At 42.2% G+C, this 19,703-nt stretch overlaps 1 protein-coding gene across 1 annotated transcript in view; it reads right to left on the minus strand.

The window, feature by feature from the left end:
- Positions 1 to 371: 371 nt before the first annotated feature.
- Positions 372 to 19,703, minus strand: part of ISM1 (isthmin 1, angiogenesis inhibitor) — a 39,932-nt gene continuing 20,600 nt past the window's right edge. The window contains exons 2-6 of the mRNA XM_017818768.1: positions 19,244 to 19,480; positions 10,342 to 10,609; positions 7,173 to 7,316; positions 4,970 to 5,059; positions 372 to 3,360 (exon numbers count right to left, since the gene is read on the minus strand). Of these exons, the coding sequence (XP_017674257.1) occupies positions 2,843 to 3,360; positions 4,970 to 5,059; positions 7,173 to 7,316; positions 10,342 to 10,609; positions 19,244 to 19,480 (1,257 nt within the window). The 3' untranslated portion in view covers positions 372 to 2,842. The remainder of the gene's footprint in view (positions 3,361 to 4,969; positions 5,060 to 7,172; positions 7,317 to 10,341; positions 10,610 to 19,243; positions 19,481 to 19,703) is intronic.

The following is a 19,703-nucleotide window of genomic DNA, read 5'->3' on the forward strand; positions in this document are numbered from 1 at the left end:
GCTTGTTCTGTGGTAGTTTGGAAACATAACAGCATCTTCTCCTAAACACTGACCTGTGTCTGTAAGCCACAAACCCTTCCTCAGGTCTAGTTCTAATATGAACAGCTCTATATTTAAGAAACTGAGCAAATTTTGGCCATGGTAAACTCCAGCACCTTGCTAAGGTCTACTACACAAAGTCATTCTAGGTACAATTTTGATCGTTGGAAAGGAGATAAAGAAAATAGAAAAGAAAAAAAAAGCAGCCCAGCCCTGAGTGGATCGTAATTTATTATAAAGTAGGACAGACTTTGTTTTTTAATAAATACCATTGCTTAAGGTTGCAGAAGTGTGGATATTCTAGATCTGTGCTCCAGAATGCATCCTATGAAACACCTGGTAGGTCCTATCAGAGATTATTAGGCTGCCTCAGAGTTTCCAGCCTTGGCAAATTACAAGCGGTAAGACTTCGTGCGTCATTTCATTTATTAGACTAATTTTTCCTCTTCCCTGACACTTTTTGTGTTATGTTCTGTGTTAACAGTGTAGTAGCATTTCTCAACACCACCATAATTTACTAATCCACAAAGTGCAGGGATGTGTTTTATATTTCAAGAACTGTGATTGTCCTCTCATCTCCCTCCCAGAGAAACCTGAGAATGTTGTTCCCCCACACTCCTAAGTGAAGTAAGAAGAAGAGCTTTCTCCCCCATGTTGCAGATACCTGCCTTCCCTATGAAGGGACTGATCCTGGAGTTCCTTGTGCCTTTCATCCATCTGCTGTCAATTTAACCGCTCCGCTTGCTGGTGGCGCCTTCTTATGACCTTGCAAGAATTTACAAAATCTGGTTTCTATAAAAATTAAGGGGTGATCCCCATGTTTACCCTCTTGCTCAACTAACCATGTTTTGTTACTACCAGCTTGTGGTAGAACACATCCACGCCTCCCCCCACCTCCGACTCAAGCCTGTGTCGAGAAGCTCGGATGACTTGGCCGAGGTTTCCAGCTGCTGAGGTTGCCTCAGCAGACCAGTTGAGGTTGCAGATGTGCAGTAGCCCCTGATTTGGACTACCTGGGCAGACCAACAGAAGCCTGACCCTGCCCAGACTCAGCGGGGTTGCTGTGCCTGTGTTAGTGCTGGGGGCACCCCCTGTCTGTAAGTGGGGTTGCAATCAACCAGACCCAAAATCCCAACAGAGCCAAAGATCTACAGCATCTCATAGAATCCTGCAATGGTTTAGGTTGGAAGGGACCTTAAATATCATCTGTGTGTGTCTGTATATAGCAGAAGGCATTGTCTTGAATCTTTCAGCTCAGGCTGACTGCGACACCGGTCATCTTTGCTGCTGTGTGAGGTTCCACATGCAGGGCACACATGAGTGTCAGACCACATATCCCCAAAACAGGCATTCCTCTGGTAACACTGAGCCTTAGTTTTCCAAATGAAGACACTGACTTGCAGCAAGGCAGTCTTTTGCAGGATGGAACTGTAAGTATTTATTTACCCATGGGTGTAATTTTTATCTTTCATAAGAATGCAGGGATGAGCTGCTTAATGACAGGATTATGTATTTATGTACTTTATAAAAATTTGGAATTAAAACCTTTGCCTAACAACAGTCATGTTCTTGGCAATCAAGTTCCATCTACAGAAACCTTTCATGTTAGAGACATATCTCGCATGTGAGTTATTGTTACAATTCAATAAATACTTTACAAAAATAATGCTAGCTTTTTAAAAAAATTAAAACATTTTAACTCACCAATAGTTCCTCCCAGAGAGCTTCCTTAAAGAATAGCTACTTCTGTAGGACACTGTGCACTCAGCATAAGAAAAATGGGGAGAAAGGGCTGGTTGCATGCTTTATCCCAGGGAAATTCAACATATGGATTCCACTTTTCCTGTCCTTTAAAAAAATAAACTTCTTTATTTTCTTAAAAGAAAGAAACAAGCAGATCCAAACATTCTTCGTATTAAAAACTGGGAAAGAGCTGTGATTTTTTTTTTTTCCTTTGACATGGATTACTTCTCTGGCCTCACTCCTCCAAAGACTCACAGCGTGCTCAGTTCAGAGGTAGCTGCCCTGAAGATCTGCTCCCCAGCATAAGATGGAAACCCTGACAGCTGCAGCTCCATATCTGAGATGGCTCCAAGAGTGGGTTGTTTGTGACTCCACTGCATCGAGACCTTTTCTGGCCTATAGGAAAACCACAGCTACATCTTCCTGCAAGCCTACCCCAGATGGACTGCAAAGACCTGAGCTGGAAGGTAACAGGAAGAATTCCAAGAAAAAATCTCCAGGAATTCTCTGTATTCACTTTTGACTATTACCCTTCCAAAAAAAATTCTTCTCTTCTTAGATATGACTAGTCACGAAATCAATTATAGAGAAAATTGATGGTGTAGGTGCATTAATCTTGTAAACCATTCCCATATGGAAGAGTACATTCTTCAATCCTATTGTTTATAACAACTTTTAAATATGTGCCTCCTCAGCTGGGGCCTTGGGGCCTGATGGTGAAGGCAGCTGCCCACCCCCAACCCCCCATTATGTTACAGTTGGGAAATAAAATGAAATGCACATTATTACATGAATGTTATTGCAGTATAAAATCCTACCAGGACAAGATTTATGTATGTCTGTATGTAAAAATAGGTGTGTGTGAGATAGAGAGATATGTGTTTATAAATTACACACACTATGAAAAATACTTATGTATTATATTACAACTATATACATTCATTAGAAAGGATCTGATCAACCCCTGTCAAGGAGCCAATGCAGCAGCCACCACCAGTACTTTGGCATCCAGGAAACGAATGCTACTTTGTGTCTGAATTTTCTGAGGAGGAAAACCTTCTCAGTATTCCCTTGCTTCTTGAAATTGCTTGTAGTAGTCCTCATCTGAGGGGTTTTCTGTGCACTTCTGCCCATTGTTGGGAGGCCGGGCCTCGTTGTAGCGGCTCCAGTCCCCTTTGCATATGATCCAAGGCAGAATGTCCACTTTGTAATGGAGTTCTGCTGAGAATTCAATGCTGATCAGGTTTGGTGTGCCCGCCCCCTTCCCTCTGGTGATCAGTTGCATGTTGTCATCATAGCAGCAGTGCTGTGCTGCCAGTGTTGTGCTTTCCAGAGAGAGCATGGAGCGGATGCAGTATCGTGCCGTGGGCTTATAGATCTCCAGTTTTTCCTTCGGACCACTTGCATCTTTCCAGCGAAAGTTTTTCCTCTTAAGGCGATCATAGATCTCAGCAGTGCTGTAAGCAACTTCTCTGGGGTAGGAGCATGGGCAGCTGGGAAGATCGTTGACCACTTTGTGCATATATTTCTTCAGGAACTCGCTCTTGCAGCTCATCCATCTTTCACAGCTATCAGTATCTGGTTAAGGGCAGGAAATGGAAACTTAAGATACATTATGCAGCATCCCAGTTGGTGTGATCAGTGATAACAAATGAGTAAAGCCTAACTGTTCAGCACCAATGCTTTGCTTTAGAAAGAATGGGCAGCCACAGTTTGCTGCCCTGCCGGCAGTGTGTTAATGTGCTGTCTTGTCAGATAAAGAAATCACACCTGTGACTGACTTTAGGGCCTCAGGCAATGCTAGTCTGGAGCTACAGTGCAGAACCAGGCCACTCAGAATCTGTGACATTTCTTCTACCTGGCAATTTCTAATTAAGCTGGTGATATCCCCAGGCAGCACAAGAGACACTATTCTGGGTTTAGAAGCAAAAGAAACAGGGAAATCACAGTGATTTGGTGCCAGTCAGAAGACACTCACCTAGTAAGTGTCAGATGTTGAAGGATCAAGTTTCTCATGACAATAAAGATTCCAAGATGGCAAACAAGGCCTGTATTACTTTTCCTGAAGTTTGTTTTAATCTCTAATTCAGTGGTTGTTTTTTTTAAACTAACAAATACTTTTTTCTATTTGGTCTCCATTCCCCCAAAGGGGTATTTCAAGCATCTGTAGTTCAAACATGGAGACTGACATCTTAGCTGGCAAATGCGGCCAAAAGTGATTCAGATTCTAAAAGGGCATATGTGACATAAAATCAGAGTGGCTGTACATTACGAGGATTTAATGGCACCAGAGCCACGACATATAGCTGAGATTAAAGAGATTTATAGACCAGTAGCATATTTAATGCTAGCACTTTATTATTTTGCAAGAGTCTTGGGAGAATCCAGTTAAACATCTCCTACATAAAACATTATTTAAGGTGTCTATATCATGCCATGGGCTGTCAAAACCCCCCTGCATATCTCGCTCCACACTTATTTAACATGACTCTGCAGTAGAGTAACTAACCGGGACCTAAAACTCTTACAGCAAACATTCTTGCAAAATATTTACTTAGTGATCTGTGTCCTGTTTTTCTATCTCCTTAAAGAGTTCTGTCCTGGCTGTCATTAACTATTGTGCTCTGACACCATGGGAGGGAGGTGCTGGGTTACACTATTTATTCAATTAGTCCAGCATCCAGTGTCTCTGAGTGGCCACACTATGGATTCATTGGAGGGATGAAATCAGAATATTACAGAGGTTGGGCTGAGTTTTAGACACATCAGAACCAACCCATGCACTATAAAATTTCAGCAGCAGCACACACAGCTATAAAAGCTATGCATGCTCATAAAAGTCATTGCCTTTTTTTTTTTTATGTGACAGCTGTATCTAAAATGCTTTTATAGTGTCTTCAATTCAAGGCTATTTCAGCAAAATGCTAAAGAGTGTTTGATTTTTTTTTTCCCCTCTATTAGTGTGGAGCTCTCTTCTGAATTAGGACAGAGAATAACCATTTTATAATGAAAGAAGTACAGGAATTTGCTAAGACTGAAGCAAACTAAGGTTCAGGTCATAAATATAAGCAAGACAATAAATAGCTGTTATTACTGACATTTTTAATGGTAAGCTCAATATCTTGGTCCCAAGAAAAACCTAAGGAAGTCTCTTATCTATTACTGAAAGATTGACTAGGCTGCTTACCAACTTCAAACAGTTTGGTGGCATTGAAGTCTTCACTCCCTGCAAGCAAGCTCACCTCCGTGGCAGCTGTCCGGAAGGTGTCTTCAATCCCTAAGACAAACACGTGTTAGAGGTGCTGGCATTTTCCTATTAAAACACAATGGAATCAGCTGCCTCCTCGCCATCCCCTCCTTCCTCAGGCTCTGCAAGGTGCTTTTGTCTGGCAGGGAAGCAATCTGAAAGTTGCTGCTGGATGGAGTGTTCCTTTAAAAGCATAAGGACCGAGGAGTCTGTGGTGTTAGGAAGGTAAAACAGAGATATCCACCTGGAGACAGGTGGATAAGTTCATCTCTGTACGTGGGCAACCATTTTTCAGGAATTACAAGGAGGAATGATGCTGTTACAAGATGACTGGTGATTGTCAGCCTCTCCCAGTGCCAGGGAGTTGAAAGGTGAGAGCAGATGAAACTAAACTCTTCAAGCAATTCCATCCTCACCCCTTATAGCTACCTAATAAAATATCAAGATCTTAATATATCAGGATGTTCCAGCAACCTCCAGTAAAGTGTTTGCTATCAGTAGAGACACAGAGAGATTGCCAGAAAAATGTATTAATTGATCTTGCCAAAGTAAACATCCTTTTGTTGCTGCTTTAGTCCAGCCTGTAGGACAGCCTAATGTTTCCCTAATGTTTCTGTGCCATGTAGCCTTAAAACAAATATCTCCCCAAAGAAGCATTTGAACAGGTTTGGGTTATTTTTTTTTTCCTCTCCGTTGAATTAAAGACCTCTAAAGAGAGCAGAAAGATCTTTAATATATGATAACTATATGGTTAATAATGAAGTCTATTCACCATCCATCTCCTTGCCAATGAACTTTCTCCTGATCTCCTGAACTGGGGCATAATAGTGGCTTGCAAAGCTTCAAAACAGCCTCAGGCCACTTTTCAATAAAATTATCATAGGGTTTTGCCTTAACTGCAGCACTAGATGCAGAATAATAGATACCCAAGAACCCATTACAAGGCAGTAATTCACTGCTGGAATTATAAACAGCAGAAGCTGAGCTTTGCCCTTGTAATTTTAAAAATGTCAGCACAGCCTCAAAGAGTGAATATATTTTTCTTGCTGATCGTTGGAGGTCTGTTATATGACATAATATATTCTTTCAAGTTTGCCACTGTTTGATGCTAGCTGGTAATAAATACTGAAGAATATAACTGGGGGCTACATGCTTTCTTCTGGTATTAACCCCTTATTATTGAGGTTTTAGGATGTGTGAAGAGCATCCAGAAACAATTTTCTCCTGAACTGCCTAGCAGCCATCGCCTTGCAACGGAGACACACATCTATCTGTGAGTGAGAAACTTCTCTCTAACTCTCTCACCAAGTCTGCTAAGTCTCCTCTCCAGCACTTCTGACATTTTACTTCTGACATTTCCCATTAAAAAAGGCCTGACCTCCAGTTTAAGAATTTCTGCCTTTCTGAGTCATAAAGTAAACTCGGTGTAATGCAAACAACCATGGCTTGCTTTCACTGCTCTCTGATCTTGGGAAGTAATGAACTTGCACCCATCCCATGTGTTGTGGCAGCTACTGCATGACAAACTGGTCTAAATCCAAACACACAGCATCATTTAAAGAACATCACGGGAAAGTTTTCCATAGCAGCTTTAAATTTTTATGATGTAGGTTTGAGCACTCAGCCCTGCTTTTGCCAAAGTGAAGACTGTGGGATAGTAAGGACACTTTAAATGTCAATGAGTGTGGATGGGTAGGAGCCATATTTTCTGAACATATTCAAGCCAAAACTATACATTCCTTCATCCCTGCTCATCATGCAGGCATTCCCATTCACTGCACAGCAAAACAGGAGCTCGCTGAGGTAACAGCACAGCTGCTGTGAAATTCTAAAACGAATACAAATTTGTTTTAAGAGAGTAGATGACATCCTTTGGAATAAAAAATGCCTGCGCACAAAATGACCTAAAGAAAGCCTGTACTTGTCTTTTAAGTCCCAGGGGATAGTGGACTGCATCTACCAGCATATTATTACTATGAAAGGACCTGCCATTTCATAAATGGCGTTGAAAACCAGCGTGCCTTTTCCCGCCGGAACTCTTACCTTGCCAGGGAACAAACAGGCCCTGGTCTTTGTGTCCAGGAGCTCTGAGATCACCTCTCCCCACTCCCCCTGACAGCAGTTCACGTGAACACGAGCACACCTGGGCAGTTGGGCCTGTCACAGGTCCGGGACTCGGTGGCTGTGCAGGCGTATCCGCAGGACCGCGTCCGCTTCTGGTTCCCGCTCCCGCAGGTGACGCTGCAGAGGGACCACGGGCTCCAGTCGCCCTCACCATCAATATAATCTGTGCAAGAACAAAGATGAGGAAGGAAATGAAGAAACAAAAATCCTACTGCCCAAAAACTACTGTGTAGTGTTTTTTATTACGAAGGCAAAACAAGAATGGGTTCCAGATGTCTCTACCTGAAGCTTGGGCTGAACGCCAGGCGCAAGCCTGCTGTTTAAATGGTTTTCACACTTGATGTTCCTCAGGGAAATGCATGCAACATTATTTGAAAAAATATTTCCTTTCTCTCTTGACCTTTTGTCAGCTGAGAATCCTCAGCTGCAAAGCTGGGTCTTGAACTAAGAGTCTATTCACATAATTTTCTTGCATATAGGAATATGTTTGCTGACCACAGCCTAATCAGGCACGGGATAAATTAAGTTTTCTTTTTTATCTTTTCAAAACACACAGAAATAGCACAACAGTACTCATTTAATTTTTAGGGCAAGATGCGTGTTGGGCTATGGGAAGCTGGGGGTCATGCGTGAAAATTGCAATTTTGCTTTTCAGTCCTTTGAACAGGGAACAGATACTTCAGGAATACTGCTATGAGTACAGGGAACCACATGCACATTTTGCACTGAGAATGACATGCAATTTGTAGTGTTTCATGTGAATTATTAAATAACATCAAATCTAACTGTTTAAGCAAATCGAACTCTTTATTAGCAGGCACCTTCTGAAAATGAAACATGACTTCATTTTCTTCTGGTAGAAAGCCAAAGGCACAGGATACCAAGTCTGCACCACCACAGCTCGGTGCCCCTGTAAGTATCTAAACCCCTCAGCACTAGTCTCCTCTGTTTGCTGTTGCACATCCCACCTGGTGAAGGCCACCAAACAGAGCCCATGAACAGATCCCAGTTGTCTTGCCTCCCTAGCTGAGGGAGGAACATTTGGCTTAATGGTTACCTCTGTGACCCACAGGAGATATTTAACTGCCCTGTGATCATAACTTGCGGCTGTAGCTCCTTTGGGTTACGCCAGCACTGGTAGCAAAGCAAAATCTGGTTCAGTGGCTTTGAGCCAGCCCTGCTCCACAGCTATAGGTGAGAGTACCTAAGCTACACAAGACCCAGGGACAGATCCCTGCCTTCCCTGGCCTCTGTGCTACACGTCATTCCCGCTCCCCCAACAGCCCTGCTGTCTGTGGGCTTCCTGAGCTGGTTAGTAGAACATGTAACTTGATTTGTACCATATGTAATGACTGACGACAACTCTGTGGGGTGCTATTAAACATTTATTGCCAGGAGTATGGGAAGGTTATATATCTCACTCGTAGCAAGCTGCCTGAGATGTGAGTTCCCCGTGGCAGGAACCTTATGTGTTTCTCCTCCTTTTCTTACATGGCTGACAACTGGGAAGCCACCACACTGGAATCAGTGTCCATGGTGTGATGAGGACCATGGTCAGCATCCACGTGTAAGACCCATGGTTCTGGGATTTGCCAACAGGTAGGCACTACAACAGTCTGAAAAGGCATCAAATGTCTTAGGAAAATGTGATCTGCCCTCTATGCCTGGCTCTTCTCTCCTGTCCAGGTCTTTTCCAACTCCGAGTTTTTTCTCCCTGTGGCTGGCAAGGAATAGGGCAGGTGAGCAGGTGCAGCGCCTGTCAAAGAGGCTTGGAGGCCCAGGAAGGGCAAGCAGAGTGTGCAGGGATTTTTGGTAGGGCAGGAGCAGGGAGACAGAGCCATGAAAGGGGTGATGAGCAGGTCAATGGGAGGAATGAGCTTCAAAGCCCCACAGGGGCAGGATCTGCTGCTACATCCTCCTGGACAAGGCCAATGGCATGTGGCATTTTAGGTTAGTCAGAAGGCCAGAAGCTTTTCCAATTAATAGGATGGTGTGCAGCAGAGAGCTCTAGGAAAAGTTTTAGACCTATCTACCTAGTGTTTCCACTGCATTATGAAACACATTATTGAATATATCACATTAGATTTTCAGCTGGAGCTCAACCTGTTCTTCCTATTTTTGTATTTGTAATTCTCACTATTTTTTTTCCTACCACAATTACTTATGAAAGCAATTTTATTTAACTTAAATGAATAACTACCTAAGATGTGAATTCTTGGCAATAAACCCATCCCACAAATAAATGTAGGTGCAAAATGAAGGGATAGACTTCAATCTTCTGGCCACAAAATTTAATACATATGTATGTGTTTAAAGAGACCATTCCAAAAAAAAAGGCTCTTCTGATTGTTAAGGCTCTAGGACTTAAAGTTAACCAAATCACGGGAAAAATAAGACTGAATCAGTGCATGACAGCCACGCTGGAGAACACAAAAGTGCCAGGGTAAAAGTACTGTGGTTTGGAAACTTCGTTCTGACTAGAAGTTGCCTGTATTTACATTCAACTTAAATCCAAGGGGCTCTGAGCTTCCTGTGAGCACAGTTTAGCTCACCTCCCTTGAGTCATTCCCATGTGGATGGTTACAGCCCATCAGGGCAGTGAATAGCTGTAGCTCCTCTCTGTTTCTAGTTTCTGCAACTGTTTCATACAACAAGCTGAAAACAATTGTTTTCGCTGTGACACATCTGGAAGAGAATTACACACGCAAATACACAATGTTCCTGCTGCATATGCCACTCCCCACACATGCACCAACATAATTCATCTTATTTGTGTATCCACCAAATACTACCACGTTTTAGATCTTGCTTATTTATCCAATAGTTGTATTTTGGTTCCCAAACCACCGCACGATTCTAAATTTGTACTTACCCTTACTCTAAAAATAAATACGAAACCTTGTTTCCTTTGCTTTCAAAAAAAGCACACTTTGGACTAAAAAAAGGTCCTCTTCTGGGATAACTGGTATGATTTGCAAGATTATAGACTTACTAGTGGAATGCAGCTACCACAGTACAGCTTGTGCATCTGCACAGATTTGTATTTAAAAGCTGATGAACAAAAGCCACATGGTGAAAAATTCTATTTTGCTTGGCCTGCTCTCAGCGATGCCTCACCATTCTCATTTCCCCCAAGCTCATTTTTACAATCCCAAGGTGCCCATGAGAGGCCTGGAACGCAAACTCACCATACTCTGGCTGCTCCTTGGACTCGAATGTCCGGTGACCGGGTGCATGACCATCCCACCCACCGAGAGGGTTTAGGAAGTTGCTGTCCTCAGTAGTGCTGTCATACTTGTAGTCCTGGTCACCACTGCTCATGCGAGTCAAGGTGGAGGACCTCTGCCACCAGCTCCTCCAGTCAGGTGATGGGACTGGCCAGCTGGGCTTGCTGCTCTCCTTCTGCAGATCCTTGTCTGTCTCGGTGTCGGGGCCATCCACCACTTCAATGGTAACCTGTGGGGTTCGAAACAGGCCAGCCTGGCTGTCAGTACCTCCTCCTAGTCAGTGGGAAACTTTCTAGACAGCAAAGACAAATGCCTGGTCCTGCCTTGCAGAGGGGCTGCGCGACACCGTCGGGTTCACATGTTTTGAACCATCTGGGGATTACTGAGCCCAGAGATATGCGGCGGCTGAGTGGTTCCTTCTGCTACCTCTGCTGAATCAGACCTTGGAACAAAGGCTCGGAAAAATCCTGCACAAAATAATAACCCATGCTGTGCTTAAACCTTTGCAGAAGAGTTTTCTGCCTTATGGGGAAAAGATGTTTAGAGCTGAAGATACACGAGCAGGAAAAAGAAAACCAAATCTGTACTCTAATTATGCTGAGCCTGAATTTGAGGAAAGTATGAAGCACATGAGAGTGCAGAGCCCATTCCAAGGACTTGGACTGACTCAAGATGGGGCTAAGTAAGCCCATGAGTGTGAAGGTGAAGATGCAGAGCCCAGGATATCTCAGGGTTTGCATCTGTCTTGTCCTCTGGCAGCAGCCCAGCTGTTACCGCTACATGAAACCACACTCTGAGGCAATGATGGGAGTCAGCAGCTCCTTTGACCATCAACTTGCTGCAAAGCCCTATGAAGGAGGTCCTTTTTTCATGCTGGAGAGCATAATGACCTGTTATGGTCAACCTGTTTATGGTTTCTACAGAAGTCCAGAGCCAAAATTCAAAGTTTGCTACCCCATTCCCTCACAGACATCATGAATGTAAATATGATTCTGTGTAGGAGAAACACTTGATTGTTGCTTTTCTGTGCTGAACAATGTGTAATTGTGAAATTCTTGGATGAACACTATGTGTGCACATAGGTGGCTATTTAAGTAGAAGCAGGGACTAGCCATTGGAAACCTTGGCAACAGATAACTAATAAAATGCTCTGATGTTTCATGCTAACGTGGTTCAGGGATTACGTTGGACTGGCTAAACAATGAGAAATGGCTATCAGATATGTCTGTGAAGTTGAATAGAGGCATTCTCAATGTTTTATAGATTTGCAAAGCAGTCTTTCAAAATCACGTTGTAAAAACCCAGAAAAAACAGAGTAACGTACTATTATGCTAAAAAAGTCATTTAAGTGGCTCTGTGGATGTGCACCGTGGATAAAACGTTAGTTTTATACAATTCTTATTAGTAACATCACAAGACACTCACAAGAAAAAGAAAGAAAGGGTCACAGCCACCTGAAATCTACAGAGGAGTGTGGCATAGGAAGCAAAGCAGAAGTGCTGCCATATCTTCGTAGCTGCAGGCACAGACAATGCCCACATATCCTTTTTTTGGAGAAAGGAGATTTTGAACCTATTTCACGCTTTGCATTTGACCACAGACAAAGCCATTGAAATGAAACAACTTTGAGGATACTATGAAGGTCCACTGGGAGACAGGGCAAGAGCAAGGGAAAGTGCAGTTGTCAGCCTAATAGCATCTTTACACAAGAGGGATTTCACTCCCAGGCTACACATGGAACTGGAATGATTACTTCATTAAACCTCAGTTTCTACAGACCAAGAATTAAAATGGATTTCATAATTTTGAAAACATCGGGGTTAGTTCAGGGATTCAAAATTGCTGCATCTATCCAAGCAAAACAGAGTTTTCACAATAAGTGAAAGGAAATCACGTTACTGAGCGGCAAACACTGCACTGCTGGCCAGTAGTGGGGCTTTGCTGCTCCCCACCTGAAAATTAGCACGACTCCAGTACTTTGGTAGCAAGTATTTTTAAGACCACACCAACTCTGTAAGCAATGACTCAGCAAAGTGGAAAGACCAAACAAAACGAAAAACCCAAACCAAACCCTCTGATAAAAACCAATGATAATCATTCCATTTGCTCTGCTAATCTGCAGTTGTGTGACAGTCAGTCAGCAAGAACTCACATTATTTCAGCCTGAATAACCATAGGGATTTGATTTTAAATACTAATTAACGATGCCAAGTCAGTTTAAGGAAAAGAGGGTTTGTAGGGACAGAGAAATTCCTGTAGAGTTTGGTGCTAACACTGGTGAGGAAAGGCAGGTGGAACACACACACTTCCAACATCGTCAGACCTCATCAGACCTTCAACTGCACTGTCACTAGTTTACTTTCAAGACATACCTGTGCAATCAGATATCCCTTTCAGTCTGTTTTTACCATTAAGGAAGCTTATTACAAAGGCCTTTAAAAGGAGTTTTCCAACATACAGACTATTTAAAAACCCCAAAATAGCAAAAGTAAAATGCAATGTGGTAGCCTGACACACACCTGTGTCCCTCTCTCTGCTGCTTTAAGTTTTTGTTACCAAGGTGTTTGTTTAATATGTAGCATAAAAACCATGGAGTGAAAGAAACTCTATAAAGAATCCTGGGATTGTCTGGACTGCCACTGTCAGAAATGAGGAGGCAGCTTCAGTCAGCTCTGTTGCAGATTTTGCAGGGACTTGGCTGTGCTCTGCCCAGTTCCGTTTAACTTTATGGACCTTCCAGAGGCAGGGAGGAAATCAGTGGCTAATCCTAGTAATGCCTCCATCACAGGACCTGAAAGTTAGGGCAGAGGTGTGAGAAGAGGCTGCTGCTTCAGGCAATCAATTGCTCCTCTATCCCAGTGTAAAATTTGGAAAAAATCAGCATTCATTGAATTCTTCCTAGTACTTAGGGATAGACTTAACACCATTAGTCCATGGCTGTGCATACATATATATATATATATATATACATACATACTTGTACATATATACGGTCCTCAAACATGGAACTTGTTTGATCAGTTTCTATACTGGAGGCTGTTTATATGAAGGAAAAAAGAAATCAGATCTAGAACCAGAATCATAAAAAGCGGGCATTTAGAGCAGCTCTGGAAGAGTTTTCACGCTCTATAGCTATTCCAACAAAAACATGTCCCTCTTAAAAATTAAAAAATAGATCTGGTTTAGTATTTCTATCTTGGAGCCGGTTTCAAAGACTGATTTCTTCTTTCAGTGATTATCAAAACTGTAAAGATTTTATTTTCCCTCAAGCTTCCCAAAATGTCTGTGGTAACACAGTTCTTGTATAAATCCACAATCATCCCCAGAAGTATTCAAACCTAAAATGAAGCCACTTCGTTTATGGTTGTATAAGCTATGAATTAAGGACATTCCTCTAAAAACTGTTAAAAGCAATTGGTGTAGGTATGTTAAAACAACAGATTTGCAGTCAATTTCTAATGAAACAAGTGTATCAAGCACAGATGTCTTCAGACACCAACATCCAATTTTTTCCTGGCCAAAAATATACAGAAGATAAATATTATCCCCGCCTGTTGGAGCGCACAAAGAGTTCTGTGTTCTTCATCCTGTTTACTGAGACAATGTTTTTGAATTCACTTTACTGGTGTAAACACTGCTCTAAGCAACTGGAAGATTATGTTTCAAGAAAAACTACATTTACACTATTGTGCAAGCAGTGGATCCTATGATATTTCTGTCCTTTGTTTCTTTTGTGCAATTGATGCATATTCTTAATGCAGAACTTGCCATTCTGTAAAGATGAATCTGTGCAAGTCAGCAATGAGGTAACTATAATAGGAGAATAGAAACGAGTTCATTATAAGAGACTACAATGGTAAAATTAGCATTACACCACTTAACAACTTCAATTAAAATGCTATCAGTAATGATACCAATTTACTTTTGATTGTCTCAATGTCACTTAGGACAGTTTTCTGGACTTGATGGAAAGTGAAGGACCCTCAAAATCTGCTAGGAGCAAAAAGGACAAAGTGACTCAAAACCCGAAATTTATATTTTACTGCTGTCAATCCTATTTGTAATCTCTGATGGGCCAAACTGAACTCCAGAGAGCTCTGAATTTTGCACTCTGCAGTGAGCTCCTATTACATACACCATGACATTAAGAAAACTGCACAGAGGTAGCAACAGTTAAACCACTTTCAATACCAATTTCTGGTAATCTCTCCAGCTTGCCAGAGGACTAGAGAGATCCTGAAGGCTACATCAGTGCTTCCAGTGCTTTGCTACTACCTCAAATTATTAAGCCTTACAGAAATCACAAGAAACAAGCACTACTGGAACCTTCCAGTTCTCCCTGTGCTAAACTAGAGATGAGACTTACTGGTCAGATACTATTGAGTCTTTTGTGATAATACCAAGAGGGTGTTGCTTTCTAATGCAGTGAAACCAGCAGCTTCAAATGACAAATATAAAATGATATTTAAAAAACACATCTAATAAAATGTGTGAAAAGTGACACACGGTATAGGTGGAGGTGAGGGAAATGGCCATGGGGAAGAGTTAATTTGAAATCTGCAGTTCTTTTTTAAAAGCAGATCATAAAGCCTTATTTGTACCTGTGTATGTTCCCAAAGTGAGTGGTTCTGGGTGGATGTTTTTTTAAGAGAAGGTAGCAACTGGAGATATTGAAGAGAGAAAGTAGGTAACAAACAGATAACAGATAGATAACAAATTGATAACAAACAGATAACAAATAGGTAACAGATAACAAAGCTAACACAGCAACACTGGAGTGGCATGACTAGTGGCTATAGCCACAGGCTTCATGCAAAATTATAAAGATGACACATCACCAAGCAGGCAGCACTAACTTCTGGCTTCAAATCACTCATGAATTACTACCAATCCTGTGACTCAAAGCAAGGATAAAAATCCCAACAGATTTAATCGTACACTGATTTACTTCAGTTTTCCAGGGCACATCAACATGGTTTTAGACTGGAATCCTGTCTGTTTCTGTGCAGGTTTCACTTGGAACTTGTCACCTCATCCAAAATGTTTAACACATCCATCGCAACTGGAGCTCACCCAGCTGTGTTTCAGGTCTATTGGTCGTGAGGCTTGACCAAGTTCTCTGAAGAGCATTAATACCAACCAAATGCCCTCATTGCCCAGAGAGGTTGTGGACTCCCCATCCTTGGAGGAGTGACCAGGCTGGAGGGGGCTCTGAATAAACTGATCTAGTGGAAGGTGTCCCTGCCCATGGAAGGGTGGTTGGAACTAGATCTTTAAGGTCCTTTCTAACCCCAAACCATTCCATGGTTCTGTGAGTTTTCCCTTTTCTGCCCATTCATCATGGTGTTGAGCACTGCTAGGGAAGCAGCAAAGCAGTGGGACAACAGAGAGCAGTACACTACCTGCACCTGTTACAGTCCACAAGCCTGGGAAACCAGCAGTAAAAAGAAAAAGAGAGGGACAAGAACAAAAGTTCACTTGCAAGTTGAAACACCTGGCTCCAAAAAGAGGGTCGGCTGCAAAGAGCAGATGTTGTAGAAGGCTGGTTGGAACAGACAAGAGAAACCCATCAGAAATGGAAAATAGGCAGGTTCCTGTACACCTCCCATGTGACATCACTCTGCTACTCAGGGGTAAAAACAGTTCCTTCTCTGAATAATAACCCTGCCCAATTACAATAGGCATCCCTTGGCTGGTTCATCAAATGAGTGCAAACCAAGACAAAAGGGATCTTCCACTTGAGAAAGGAGATCTGAAGAAAATGCGTAATTACTTTTTGTAATCACATTCTCATCCAGAGGTCTTCCAGGCACTGACAGAGTTGTTAAAATGACAAAAAAGAAGCAAACAAAATACCCCAAACCAAAGAGCCAGGCTTTGCTCAACAGCAGCTACTGCGGTTACTCTCAAACAATCAGTGTGGAAGCAACGCTAAAGCCTAAAATGCCACTTGAAAAGATGGGAGATTTTACAAGGCTAGAACACCACAGGAAGGCCAGTAAGTGTTGTCCCGGTCTTGCATGCAAAGAATCAAGTTGCATTTGAATTACTGCAGCTCTGGCTGTTGTTTCTGAGGGTTTTCTAGTCTGCTGTACTTATATTTGATTGTTTATCATCTGATAAATACAGCAGTACCTGGGGCACATGGGTAGCTTTCTGAATTCTTGTGATGGTGTTCTGATATTCACCACTTCTACCCTGAAAGAAGACACATCAGGGCATCATACAGCAAGTGCCATCTCACAGGAACCAGATAAGGAATGGCCACAAAGACAACTCACTGGAGTACCTTTTCCACCTGCTTTATCGTCTGAATTTTATGTCTCTTCCTTAGATATTTAAAATTTCCAGGTATAATTTCCTTCAAAAAATGTTATTTTTGGTCTAGGAAAGTTTATACCCCAGGAGAAGGGAAAAGAGGCTGTGAGTTTTTGAAAAGAAAATGTGGCAATTGTGCTATCTTAACACATAGGCTTTTTTTTTTTTTTCTCCTTTCCAACCTCACAGTCCCAGGAGGACTTTTAAATCAACACCCCCAGGAATGTAACTTCCATAGTCTGAAGCCATTGTGCAAAAAGACAAATGAACATCTATTCTGCTCTTACCTGCCAAACAGCTGATGAGAAATTTGCAAGTCAACAAGCGTCACTATTTCTGTTCAGGTCAATATGGTAAAGAGCAAGAGTTCACTATAACCCTATTTTTCTAAAAGAATAGGCCACCTTTTATGGCCTTTAGGCAAAGAAATAAACTTTCTCTGACTCTGCAAGGAATTAATGGGAGTTTTATTTCCATGAGGCTTGACCTACTGCAGGACTATCAACCAGGAACTTAAAGAACTTTTGTATATCCCTATTTACACACCTAAGTAAGCAGAATAAATGCAGAGTAAATATAATGCAGGACTTAGGGAGTCTGTTTCTGAAAGAGCTCATCCTTGTGCATAAGAGCTCTGGGATCAATGTTGCCCAATGTTTTCCAGTTTACAGGACTAGTCTTCCCAATTCTCAGAGTCCAGCAAAACTGCTGACATAGTTGCTGACACATTTCCAAGATCAGGTGGTGGAAAAAGAGGTCATAGCAGCAGCAGTTACTACAAAGACAAGCCAGGGAACTGTTTCCATCTCTTTTATCTGTTCCCTGGGTCTAAACATCGTGTGCTGTTACCAATCAGAGAAGGTTTTTGTTTCTTCCTGTCCTTCTCTGTGGCTTACATACTGTTCAAATAATGATGTACATTATTTACCTCATGCCACAATCTGTGGCCCTTATAGCTTCCCAACCATCCCTTCCTAAGGCTTTCTGAAAGGGTTTTCCTACCTAGTGTGAGAGATGTGTTCGGTCACCACACGTTGAACATGTTTCCTACCTTGGCCCCTCAAGTATTAGACTCACACCTGACCCAAATCTGTGAGGCTTCTAAATGTTGCAAGTCATCTGTGGTGAGTGCAATGGAGCGACAACGTGAAGGCAGCTTGTTCTCATCCAATCACAGAATCATGGAATGGTTTGGGTTGGAAGAGACCTTAAGGATCATCTTGTTCCAACCCCTTGACATGGGCAGGGGCACCTCCCACCAGAACAGGTGGCTCAAAGCCCCATCCAAGCTGGCTTTGAACACTTGCAGTGATGGGGCATCCACAGCTTCCCTGGCCAACCTGTGCCAGGGCCTCACCACCCTCACAGTAAAGAAATTCTTCCTAAAACTAACCTAAACTTACCCTCTGGCAGTTTAAAGCTATTCCCCCTTGTCCTATGACTACATGTCCTTGTAAAAAGTCCCTCTCCAGCTCTCTTGTAGCCCCTTTAGGTACTGGAAGAGGCTCTAAGGTCTCCCTTCTCTTCTCTAGGCTCAGCAGCCCCAGCTCTCCCAGCCTGTCCTCACAGGAGAGGTGCTCCAGCCCTGTGAGCATGTTGGCCTCTCACCAGTAGATCTATTACATCTTTACATACATACTTCTTAGACATATCAAAAGCATGGTAATTTTGTGGGCTGGGGGACTATAAGAAGCCAGGAATTAATTTAACCAGAAAACCAGATCTATTAGTGTATTGTTTTTATAAGCACATCTTAGGCAGAACAACATTTGAATTTATTGTTTTGGTTAAAAAGGACTGCTTATTAATGCCAATTTTGCTTTAAGGCTCTGAATTAAAAACAAATCACTCATTTTTTCCTCTTTCCAATCCTTGAAGTTTCAAGATGTAAGTGGCTTGTAAGAGGCTGTTCCAAACCCAAGAACAGTTTGAGGAATAACATATAACAAAGTTTCTTGCACACAACCTTTTTTTTTACTCCATGCAGCTGCTGCAGAAATTAACTCTAAATCTTGGTTCCATACAGCACTTTTGAGCTGAGACTAAAAGACTTATTCTCTTACAACCTTTGGAGATGATTCCATTTTATAATAGCATACTAAAAGAGGATCTGTTCGCAAACAAATTTTACAACAGTAAATTGAAGATAGAAATTAAAATACCCATTTATTATCAATGAAGATAATATGCTCCAAAATGGCAATCCCAAAGATGGGCTTAGTATCATCAACAGGTCTGCACTGATCCCCACATTCATGCAATCAACAGTATCCAAGGAGAAATTCAGAAAAAAATTGAAATATGTGCAATTACTTAGAGACAAAAAGTATATAGTAGATATGTTTTATATATATATTATATTTTATATATAATGCTATGCTGCATAATATTAAATTATACCGTATACATTCTCTCTTGGTTGCTATTGGTAGAGGCAGATTGTTCTGACTGCGTGTCATGGAAGCCAGGCTGAAAGTTGTCTTGGTTTAGTAAAATAACTTTGTGCAAGACACAGAAAAGGTCAGATATTAACATGAATTTGTACCTGAATGTTGGGGTTCTGCCCATTGATGTCTGCTTTTGATAGGTCGGGGAAGTTTGGGAGATCCAGGAGGAAAGATCTGGGTCCATCTCTTTGCAGGGACGTGTGCCCGTTTTCCTGCCGGAATCGCTGTTTAGGGAATGGTCGGTGGGCAGCCTGGAGATCGGGGTATTCCCTGTGGTCCTCGGGGTTCAGGGTGAAGCTGTCTTCAGGAGAATGGTCATCTGCACTCAGTGTGTTCTGGGGAAGAAAAGCAACAACACATTATAACAACAACTGAGAGAGTGTCAGTCCTGCCAGTGCCCCCATCCATCTGCTGGCTGCAGCCTTGCAGCACCCAGACCCACTGCTCACTACTGGGAAAGAAATCTCTGACCATCTGACACGATATAAAACTGAGTCATCCTTGGAGGTTTAGCTGTTCCAGGTTCCTGAACCATTCCAGCCTTGGTGTGAGCACCCA

This window comes from Lepidothrix coronata, unplaced genomic scaffold, assembly GCF_001604755.1.
Source record: "Lepidothrix coronata isolate B3197 unplaced genomic scaffold, Lepidothrix_coronata-1.0 Scaffold71, whole genome shotgun sequence".
Classification (NCBI taxonomy): domain Eukaryota; kingdom Metazoa; phylum Chordata; class Aves; order Passeriformes; family Pipridae; genus Lepidothrix; species Lepidothrix coronata.